The sequence below is a fragment of the Diabrotica virgifera genome, chromosome 4 (assembly GCF_917563875.1).
Source record: "Diabrotica virgifera virgifera chromosome 4, PGI_DIABVI_V3a".
NCBI lineage: Eukaryota > Metazoa > Arthropoda > Insecta > Coleoptera > Chrysomelidae > Diabrotica > Diabrotica virgifera.
Window position 1 is genome coordinate 109188020 of NC_065446.1, and position 12011 is coordinate 109200030.

Below are 12011 nucleotides of genomic sequence, written 5' to 3' on the forward strand. Positions count from 1 at the left end.
AATCGATTGTTATGCAATAGGATTAGGTGCAATAACAAACAGGTGGTGAGTTTTCCCTAGCAACGGGTACAATGTATACAAATTACTGTCAAAACATATTTTGAGAATAATATCGGTCTTCAAAAGACTATAATATTATACACCAAACAATATTGGTGGATTTTCTAGTAACATATACCTTAACATTTATTACTTTTTAGCATTATTTTCTGAAAACTGTTTGCTAACAAGTATTTTATGATATAGAAAAAAAATCATTAGCATATAGTTTTAAAAGTTTGTGCAGTATTGCTAAAGCAATGTGTTTAATAAAACCAAGAACTCGAAGTATCCCTTCGGATATTTCAAATGAAGTAAACTTACAAAGTAAACATAGTAAGTATAATTTAAATAAAGTTCTAAAACTGTTTTCTTGTGCCTTGTCTAAGGTAAATACACACACCCAAACTTACATGGAATCATCTGATATTTCTTACTATTTCGTGCGAATTTAAAAAAACAAACACGAAGTCAAACAATATTTATTTTAAAGCAATTTAATAAGAAATGCATAACAATTAAATAAAACAATAAAATATTTAACAAACAAATTGAAAGTAGTTGTTTTAAAGTCAATAGCATAAAAAATTTCAATGTAAAACGAATAATGTTTAAATTGTTTTTATTTTTTTTTTTTTTGTATTTTGTGGTAGTCAGTGTTATCACCTCTAGTCCTTATCCAAGCTGCAGTTTGCATGGGTACGCTCCTAATCAAATTATCAACATTTTGTTGTGGTAGGTTGCTCCATCCTTTAAGAGCAGCTTGTACTAGCCGTGCGGTGTTTTGTGGATTATCCCGGCGAGCTCTAATTTTTCTTAAGTATATCCTACAAATACACCACAGCATTACGCTCGGGTGTGCAAGCAGGCCACTCCAAACAAATAATACTTTCTGCTTCAATGATGTCTGTAATCACTCTAATGGTTTGTAGAGGTCCATTATTATGCAATAAAATTAAATTTTCTCCTGTCGCACCTCTCCAGAGCCTGACTACAGGTTATCAACATACCTGTGAGCAGTTAAAGTTGATTGGATGAAAATTAAAGGATTTTTGTTACGGATCACAATGCCTCTCCAGAACATTACACTTCCCCTTGTGTATTTGTGAACAGATCTGACAGTTTTCGTTCTTGCTTGTCTTCCTTGACCTCTAAGTACACGATTTCATGGGTCATCTGATTTTACACAAATCCTGACTTTTTTGAAAATAGCACATTTTGTCAATTCCCAATATTCCAGTTTTGGTGACACCAAGACACCAATTTAGACGATCACTCTTGTGCTGTCTGGATAACTCGGGAACCCATAACTGTCTTCTGCTGTATACTTCTTGGTACGAACTCTTCTTCTTATCGTTTCAACTGAAACAGTTACACTTGTAGCTTCCAAAAGCTGCCTTTGGAGCTGTAAGTGAGAAATGGTTGGGTGTCTTCCAGCTGATTGGACGATTAAACGATCTTGGAGAGCCGTTATTACTTTTGGCGACTTTCCCTTGCTTTATTTTTGAGCTTTCCTAGTTCCTGTTACCTAGCATAGGTTTTGGACAGAACGCCCTGTATTACGCCTAGCTCTACAGCTATGTCCCACTGAGAACATTACTTTCTCCATAAGACCAATAATCTTTCCTCGTTGTGAGTTCTATAACTTCACATCAGGCAAATTTTCGTTTTTGGACGCAAAAGTTAGTTTATTTATTTTCGTTCAATTTGCAACTCAAGCAAATAACCTATACCGTACCGAGCTGTACTATCTGATTGTCTGATATATTTGTTTACTTTCAATAAAAAACTTTATTCTTCGCAAGAAGTTTTTTCAAAAGAAATAAATATTACTTTGAAATACATGGTGATTCCATATAAGTTTGGGTGTGTGTATTATGTGTATATGGGATCAGCCGTTACTCCCTGCTACAGTCCATATTGCAAAGTAAAGTCAAAGGTAAGCGAGGACCCGGTAAAAGGAGAATATCATGGCTCCAGAATTTGAGAACATGGTTTAAGAAAACTTCAACGGAACTGTTTCGAGCCGCACCGAGCAAGGTTATGATTGTCAATATGAGGTCCAACATCCGAAACGGATGGTAACCAGAAGAAGAAGAAGAAGAAGAAGAAGAAGAAGAAGAAGAAGAAGAAGAAGAAGAAGAAGAAGAAGAAGAAGAAGAAGAAGAAGAAGAAGAAGGGATTAGCCACAGTTGTTTGCAATGACAATTACATTTTTACCTAAAAATATTTGACGTTTCGATTTCCACTCCGAAAATCATTTTCAAAAAGATTCTTCTAGTGCCAACTCTACTAATGAAGATTTATTGTCTGTGTATTTAACCCGGTCCAGTCGGAATGTTTTTCAACCAGAATATTCTGTTGTCTTGTCTATCAGGACCCCTTTTTCCTTTGATTTTACCCTTCAAAATCAGCTGCAACAACTCGTACTTATCATTTCTAAGTAAATGCCCCAAATATGCCGTCTTTCTCCTTCTAATGGTGGTCAAAAGTTATCTCTCTCTTCCCATTCTGTAGGCGAAGCAATAAAATCGGCCTTACCTCCTAAAAAAACGACAAGACGGATCTTAATAATTCTTTTTGCATTCGATTCGTGAATGCGCCTGGAAACTTTGTGACCCCGAGCCATGATATAATATTGAAAAACTGCATACAAAAAATGCATTCTTAAAGTGCATCTCAAACAGACAATAAAAAAATTCAGAACTCGTCAATTATCGGCGGAAATGAGTTCAATTTTGTTGCTCTGTGGTTTTTGGGGTCGCTGAAAACGAATATGACGTCGTAAGTGATCTCCGGAGTATCTGGTGCTCGGGGTACCTACTGTTTACCTCGTCATTAAAATTCATTAAAAAATTAGTCAAAATCATTACTCGGGGGGTTTTTAGGGTCACTAACGACGAATATGACATCGGAAGTGATCTACGGAGAACCTGGTGCCCAGGGAACGTACTGTTTACCCCGTCTTGTAGAGATTTCGGCAAAAAATGTATTAAGAAATTAGTAAAAATCATTATTTGGGGGTTTTGGGCTCCCTAACAACGAATATGACATCGGAAGTGATCTCCGGAATATCTAGTGCCCAGGGTACCTCGTCTTCTGGAGTTTTCGGCAAATTCATTAAAAAATTAGTCAAAAATAATTACTCGGGGGTTTTTGAGTCGCTAACGACGAATATGACATCGGAAGTGATCTACGGAATACCTGGTACCCAGGGTACCTATTGTTTACCTCGTTTTCTGGAGTTTTCCGCAAATTCATTAAAAAATTAGTCAAAATTCATTACTCATGAGGTTTTTGGGGTCTCTGGCGACGAATATGACATTGGAAGTGATCTCCGGAGTGCCTGATTCCCAGGGTACATACTGTTTACCTCGTCATCCGAAGTTTTCGGCAAATTCATTAAAAACTTAGTCAAAAATCATTAGTCTCGAGATAAGCACTAGGTACCCTGGGCACCAGGTAGTCCGGAGATCATTCCCGATGTCATATTCGTCGTCAGCGACCCCAAAAAAACCTGGGTAATGATTTTTGACTAATTTTTTAATGAATTTGACGAAAACTCCAGAAGACGAGGTAAACAGTAGGTACCCTGGGCACCAGGTATTCCTGAGATCACTTCCGATGTCATATTCGTCGTTAGAGACCCCAAAAACCCCCCGACTGATGATTTTTGACTAATTTTTTAATGAATTTTAATGATGAGGTAAACAGTAGGTACCCTTGGCGCCATATACTCCGGAGATTACTTATGACGTCATATTCGTTTTCAGTGACCTCAAAAACCTCATAGTAACAAAATTGAACTCATTTCCGCCTATAATTTAGGAGTTCTGAATTTTTTTTATTGTCTGTTTGAGATGCACTTTAAGAATGCATTTTTTGTATGCAGTTTTTCAATATTATATTATGGCTCGGGGTCACAAAGTTTCCTGGCGCATTCACGAATCGAATGCAAAAGGAATTATTAAGTCACGAATCGGTGCTTTATTGCTTCGACTACTGTGCAACATTATCGTTCGTAATATGATCGTAATACGAGTATACGTTCGTAACATGATCGGCACATGGTATTTTTAAAATTCTCCTAAAAAGCCATATTTCAAAAGCTTGCAGCCTTCTCATTTTCTCATTAAGTCAACATTAACAGTCCAAGCATCGGCAACATAAAGAAGTATTGAGTGGATATAACATTTTTACCATCCGGTATCGAATTTGCAGATTGAGTCTTTGGCTACTCAAAAATTTCCTCATCTTCAAAAACCTGCTCTTGATTGCTCTATTCTTGTTCAAATTTCTAATTTCGGATTTAGATTTTCCGTAATCCAGACTCCTATTTCATTTTGTCCACTTGTTCAATATTTCATTTTGTATTAAAAAGATTATCAAGAACAATTTTGTAACCGATAAGTTGTTAGTGAAATTATGTATTGTACAAATTGAGGTTGATATACTTGACCATGGTGTTATAGGCAACAGCAATGCCTTGTAATATGTACTAGACCCAAACCCAGACACCCAAAGTGAAAGTTATCCTCCAACACCAAATTGTTCTATATGGTCCACATAATGTTCAGAAAAAAGTCATACCATTTTGAACGTCGGGTTTGGGGGGAGAGGGGGGAGAAATCGGTAAATTCGTAGTTTTTTACGTTTTTCATCAATATTTCTAAAACTGCGGTTTAGCATGAACAACCGTCTATACAAAAATGTTCTACATTAAAATGCCCTAAAAAATAAAAAATGCCCTATGCATAATCCTTCTAAAATAAACGGTTCCAAAGTTACGGAAGTGGTATAGTATAATTGGTCCAAAAAAAGGCCTAACCCAGACATCCAAAGTAAAAGTTTACCTCCAACACCAAATTGTTCTATATGGTCCACATATTGTTCAGTAAAAAGTTACACCATTTTGAGTGTACGGTTTGGGAAGGGAGATGGGAGAGAAATAAATTAGTAGAATTTACTAAATTCGGTAAATTAGTAGATTTTTTACGTTTCTCGTCAATATTTCTAAAACTATGCTTTAGCGTAAACAATGTTCTATACAAAAATGTTTTACATGAAATCTAAAACAAAAAAGGTCCGATGGTATGTTAGTGATAAACTCTTGAACAAACGTCAACCTCACCACCCAAAATCATCATCAATTGCCCAAAAAATATAAAAAGTATCGAAAACCTCCACTTTTCCCCCTCTGTAACTCTGGAACCGTTGACTTTATAACAATTATGTACAGGACCTTTTTTGTTTTAAATTTTATGTAGAACATTTTTGTATAGAACATTGTTTACGCTAAAGCATAGTTTTAGAAATATTAACGAAAAACGTAAAAAAAAACTACTAATCTACCGACTTCTCCCCCATCTCCCCCCAAACCGGACGCTCAAAATGGTGTAACTTTTTACTGAACAAAATTTGGATTATTTTTTGGACCAATTATACTATACTGCCTCCGTAACTTTGGAACTGTTCATTTTAGAAGGATTATGCATAGGGCCTATTTTATTTCAAATTTAATGTAGAACAGTTGTGTATAGAAGGTTGTTCATGCTAAACCGCATAGTTTTAGAAATATTGACGAAAAACTTAAAAAACTACAAATTTGTGTGACTTTTTTTGAACATTATATGGACCATATACAGTGGTGTTAAAAAGTCCTGCATCACCTTACCAAATACGCGGTCTGTCGTCGATTTTTCCTTGTTCAGCATACTTCTTAATGACTCTAATTACTGTAGATTGATTACAGTTTACTGCGGATGCTATTTCGCGACTAGATTTGTCGTTTTTATGGTGAAAAATAATTTTCAAAACTCTTTTCGTTCGATAATTTAGTTTGTTTGGTCTGGGATGACATTTTGACCTTTTTATCAAAAATCAAAGAGTGAATAAATGTGTTAGGGTAACTAAAGTGTTTATATTCTCAAAATATGTGGCAAATTTGTCATTAAGATTCAATTTAATAGTACTTTAACGACTTAATAATCACCTCATAATTTTCTCGGATTATGGGAAATCCCTTCAATCAGATTATTTTAATCTTTTCTGTAGAATTTTGAGCTAGTAATTAAAAAAACATTAGTAAGTATACCGATAATGTTAATTAAAAGCACAAACTTAAAATGAATTAGCGAAAATATACAAAAAAACTTGTGTTAAACCTCAAAAACTATAAGACGCTTAGGTGATGCAGGACTTTTTAACACCACTGTAGAACAATTTGGTGTTGGAGGATAACTTTCACTTTAGGTGATGCTGTCTGGGTTATGCCATCTTTTGGATCAATTGTATCATACCAGTGGCGGCTCGTGATTTTTACAATAGGGGAGGCTATACCTAACTGTAAAATATCTAGACAAATTTGCACTAGCAAAAAAAATCCGCCAAAAAATCTACTTTAAGGCCCCTTTTTTACCATTATTTATTTACATTTTATAATATCATCATAATTCATAATTTCATAATATCATATCATTTTAAAAATGGTTAGTCTAATTGTAAAAGAGTATTACCAAAGTTTGTGTCGTTTATTTGTTAACAAGTCTATCTCCGTCAGCAGATATGCATATCAAAATAAATACAGATTTGAAGTTTTGCAGTCCATACAGGTTGAAGGTTCACATTTTTTAAGATACTCAACTGAATTTTTTAATTCTAAAACCGGCCTACTGCGAATCCAAAAACACGGTAAATTGCCGATATTTTGCTTTGCATTACAGATATCGGAAAAAGTTATTTGAACAAGTTGTTCCAAATATTATTCTAACCCCACATACCAAATTCCATCACAAAATTCGCATTTTTAGTTTTTCATTATTTGTAACCAGGATCCTAAAATTGGAGCGGAGGCTGCTGGCCGATCAACCGCCCTTGCTAAATCTCCGGGCAGCGTGTGCGTAAGGCTACGGCTCCACGGGCTGGAAATTGACGCTAGTAGTAGCCGCAAAACGAACTTAAGGTTCCGCGGAACGGAATGGGAATAGCCGAACTGAACCGACTACGCACAAGTCCTGTAGTCGGTACAGTTCGGCTATTCCTATTCCGTTCTGCGGAACCTTAAGTTCGTTTTGCGGCTACTGCTAGCGTCAATTTCCAGCCCGTGGAGCCGTAGCCTTAAGCGATAATGCAGCGCTAAGAAGACCGGGTCTCCTTAAACGCTGCTGGGCTGTGCGGAGCATTAGCAAGTGAGACTTTCCGGCCAGCAGCCTCCGCTTCAGTTTTAGGATCCTGACTACAAATAATGAAAAAACTAAAAGTGCGAATTTTGTGATGAAATTTGGTATGTGGGATTAGGATATTATTTGGAACAACTTGTTCAAATAACTTTTTCCGATATCTCTAACGCGAAGCGTTAAGTAAACAAAACAGTGTAGCATGTGTAAAAAATTTATGGGGAGGCTAAGCTTCCCTTGCCTCCTCTGACCAGCCGCCACTGTATCATACTATTGGCCAAAAAGATCTGAGGGTGGATGTTGTATGCCCTGTGGTACATCAAAATTCGTGTAAATTCAAATCTTTAGAAGGAGTAAATCTAGTATAACGCATACAATCTGTACCATCATGTTATTCTCATTTTATATTCCTTAATTTTTTTTTCAGATAGGAAAATGCGCTCAAACCTTACTCTACAAATGTCTTTATATTTCAATTTGATTTTTTTACCGATTTGGTCGATTGTTATTATTCTTTTTATGAACAAAAATGTAAGTATTTGTTATAAATCTGTATAAGAGTGTATATTTATACTGTTATTTTTTAGTACTACTCATACGATGAACTCTATAGGTATATATCGGTTACTGTTGTTAGCACCATATTTGGCGTGGAATTGTTAAGGATTTATTTGGGGTATGAAGGCAATCTTAAGGATAAAGTGAGTAGTTAGTTCTTTAGTAATTTTTCATGTTCTTTTAGTATTTTTTATGCTTATCATTTGTATGCTATCGATTCATGCTCCGAATTATCTCTGGATGCTATTCATAATCTAACTCAGAACTAAATAATTCATGATCTAACTGGCTTGCTCTTCATAAGTTGTGGCTATAGAAGAAGGCCCTATCCGGTTGAAGGTGTATCTAGCGTTGCTGTAGATTATATTACATGCTAAAGATTTTCACAGTATTCCTTCACTCAACCGTTATTTCTATTTTGTCAGTCCCTTTCTTGCAGATTTCTTATTTCCATTACTTCGTCCACTTCATCTCTAAAAGATCTACGGGATCTGCCTTTCTTTTTTCTTTCTATCGGGCTCCACTCTGTTATTCTATTTATTCAACGATTTTGGTCTGTCCTTCTGACATGTCCGTACCAGGTTAATCTCTTCTGTTCCATATAGTCTATTAGATCTGAGATCATTCCCATTTTTTCTTAATCTCTGTTATTTATTCTATCTCTTCTTGTTACTCTGTTGCTTCTCCTTAGAAATTCCATCTCTGTTGTTCTTATTTTGTTTTTGGTTTTCTTATTTATTGTCCAATTCTCACACCCATAAGTGAGAATACTTCTTGTCATGGTGTTATATATCCTTCTTTTTGTTTTTATACTGATGGTCATGATGAAGACAGCAGACGAAACAATCGGGCTGAAAAAAAGTGAAAATAAAAAATGGATAACTAAAGACACGTTACAACTTATAGAAGAAAGAAAGAAAATCAAGAAAGACATATTGCAAACAGAAGGAACAAGGGAAGAAGAGATCCTCGAAAGAAAATACAAAGCAAATAACATAGAAGTGAAGAAGGCATCTAGAAAAGATAAAAGGAATTAAATAAACGAAATGCTAAAATCAGCAGAGAGAGCAGCACAAGATAATGATCTACGAACACAATACACGATTATACGAAACCTAACAGGCAATCGAGTAAGGAGTAAGAAATGTAAGAGTAATAAAAAATAAACAAGGAAAATTAATTAAATCTGAGAAAGAAATAACTCAAAGATGGAGAGAATACTTTGAAGAAATATACGCCAAACATGACCGAACACAAGGATTGGATGATCAAATTGAAATACAAGAATTAGAGGTTAACACTGGGGCAATTACAAGAGAAGAAATTGCTAACACACTTAAATTATTAAATTAAAGAATGGCAAATCCGCAGGAACAGATAATTTACCTATCGACCTGATAAAATCAGACGCCGAACGAGCCATAGATATGCTACATAAACTTCTAAATAAAATATGGACCAACGAAGAACTGCCACAAGAATGGAAAGAGGGACTGATAATAAAAATACCAAAGAAGGGAGATCTGAGTAACTGTAAAAATTGGCGTGCAATAACTCTATTAAGCGCCTCATCCAAGGTGTTAACAAAAATTCTGCTCGAAAGAATGAAAGAAGAATTGGACAAGAAACTGAGAAGTAACCAAGCAGGCTTTCGTGTTAAACGCTCCACTATAGATCACATATTATGCACCTTAAGAATCATCCTAGAACAAGCAAATGAATGGCAGAAAGACATAAATTTAAGTTTTATCGACTTTGAAAAGGCCTTCAACCGAGTCAATAGGGAGCAAATGTAAAAAGTTTTAAGATAGTATGGTCTACCAACAAAAATTATTAACCTGATCAAACTGTTTTATGATGGGTATAAAGCTAGACTAAAACACGAGGGAGCGTTCACAGAAGAAATAGCTATTGAAAGCGGTGTTAAACAAGGTTGTATCTTATCACCTACTTTGTGCTTTATCTTGGTAAACTGGATTATGAGGAAAGTAACGGATGATCGGACAGGTATTAGATGGAACCTCTTTAATCAGCTTGAGGCTTGAAGATCTTGAATTTGCTGACGACGTCTGCCTGTTAACAGAACACAGAACTCACATGCAAACAAAAGTCGATAAGCTAACACAGTACTCTGACATGATTGGTCTCCGGATAAATACAGAGAAGACAAAAATCTTGAAAAATGATAACCCGCAAATTAATCAAATAAAATAATAATAAAAATAAAAGACAAAGAAATTGAAGAAGTAGATAAAGTCACTTGTTTGGGATCAATCATGGAAAGAAAAGGAGGATGCATGAAAGACATACAAGCAAGAATAACGAAGGCACAATTCACCTTCAACGCGTTAAATAAAATCTGGCAAACAAGTGAAATAACAGAGTCAAGAAAAATCAATATATTCAATACTTGTGTAAAAAGCATATTACTCTACGGAGCATAAACTTGGAAGCACGACGAAAGCACAACAAAGAGGCTACAGACTTTTGTAAATAGGTCCTTAAGAAAGATCCTAAAAATTTACTGGCCTAATAAAATAACTAATGAAGAACTATGGAAACCAACGAAACAAACCAGTATAATAACAACAATCAGACAGAAGAAATGGAAATGGATCGGCCATACGTTAAGAAAAGATCCTAGTAACATCACAAGACAAGCACTCGAATATCAACCTGAGGGGACAAGAAAGAGGGGAAGACCAGATAATACTTGGAAGAAAACAGTAACCAGAGAACACAACAGAATCGACTTTAGTTGGGGGGAAGTGAAAAACAAAGCAAGAAACAGAGGAGAATGGAAGGAACTGGTACGCAGATTAACCAGAGAATAAACACAAGAAGACGCGCTGAGCTGCCATCTTACAATATCGGCCAAGAAACGCAGATGCGCCCAATACTCCACTAGGAGTGATGGTCCAAGAGAAAGAGATATTATATGTTAAAGATTTCCACAGTTTTCACAGTATTCCTTCACTCAACCATTCTTTCTGTTTTGTCAGTCCCTTTCTTGCAGATTTCTTCTTTCCATTACTTCGTCCACTTCATCTCTAAAAGATCTACGGGTTCTGCCTTTCTTCCTTCTTCCTATCGGGCTCCACTCTGTTATTCTATTTATTCAACGATTTTGGTCTGCCCTTCTGACATGTCCGTACCAGGTTAATCTCTTCTGTTCCGTATAATCTATTAGATCTGAGATCATTCCCATTCTTTTCTTAATGTCTGTTATTTATTCTATTTCTTGTTACTCTGTAGCTTCTCCTTAGAAATTCCATCTCTGTTGTTCTTATTTTGTTTTTGGTTTCCTTATTTATTGTCCAATTCTCACACCCATAAGTGAGAATACTTCTTGTCATGGTGTTATATATCCTTCTTTTTGTTTTTATACTGATGCTTTTATCCCACAGTACTTACCTAGTTCAATTTTCGTATGCAGTCTCTTGTTTGTCGTAGTCTGTTTTTTATATCTTCTTCAGTTGCTCCTTTGTTTGATATTATGAAACCTAAAGACTTGTACTTTCTGTTCTGTTCCTTATCTTCGTCTATTTCCAGATGTTTTATTTCTTTATTCTCCGCTGTTAAGTATTCAATTTTTTTGAGGTTTATTTCCATTAGGTATATTCTTTATATATTCCTGTTGCAGTTTCCTCATTATAAAACTGAGATCATCTTCGTCTTGTGCGATTACTATTTGATCGTCAGCAAGACTTAGGGTATATAGGTATTCGTTTCTTAGTGGCATACCCACTCTTTTGCACTTTCAGGATTTCAGGGTTTTTGAAGAAATATTTTGAACAGAGTAGGGGATGTGGAGCAGCCCTGTTGTAGTCCCTTTATAATCTTAAATGGACTGCCTATTCTATTACTGTTTTGATAGCTACTGTAGATTAAAGCAAACTATTAGAATCATTATTATTCTTTTTTAGATTCCAGAACTGGCTGGATTTTGGATGCTTTCAATACTGCTTCAGTTGCCTCTTCAAGGTTTTTTACTATTCAATCCATATTTCCGTATGTACGTGTTGGAAATCATTGTACAAGCTGTGATGTTTATTCTTCTTTGTATACAGCTCATATCTGGTTATTGTGCTATTAAATTCACTGCATCTGAACAAACTGCAGTGTATAAGTTAAAGAAACAGAGGCAACAAGAAAAAGCTATAATAAATAAAACTGGTGATTGTTTAAATCAGGACAAAGGTGAAGGTAATGTAGAAAATAATCAATAAATGTAAATAA

At 35.4% G+C, this 12011-nt stretch overlaps 1 protein-coding gene across 1 annotated transcript; it reads left to right on the forward strand.

The window, feature by feature from the left end:
* The first annotated feature begins 93 nt into the window (after positions 1-93).
* On the forward strand, positions 94-12011 carry LOC114331841 (transmembrane protein 17-like). The gene is made up of 4 exons (XM_028281514.2): positions 94-375; positions 7642-7745; positions 7802-7915; positions 11699-12011. The coding sequence occupies exons 1-4, from the start codon at positions 300-302 to the stop codon at positions 11999-12001; spliced, it is 597 nt and encodes a 198-aa protein (XP_028137315.1). The 5' UTR covers positions 94-299; the 3' UTR covers positions 12002-12011.

What these genes read in the sequence shown, in the direction of transcription:
- LOC114331841 (XM_028281514.2), top strand. Translation starts at nt 300, where the DNA reads ATGTGTTTAATAAAACCAAGAACTCGAAGTATCCCTTCGGATATTTCA. An exon ending in AAACTTACAAAGTAAACATA is followed by an intron (nt 376 to 7,641) that starts GTAAGTATAATT and finishes TTTTTTTTTCAG; the next exon opens with ATAGGAAAATGCGCTCAAAC. An exon ending in TTCTTTTTATGAACAAAAAT is followed by an intron (nt 7,746 to 7,801) that starts GTAAGTATTTGT and finishes GTTATTTTTTAG; the next exon opens with TACTACTCATACGATGAACT.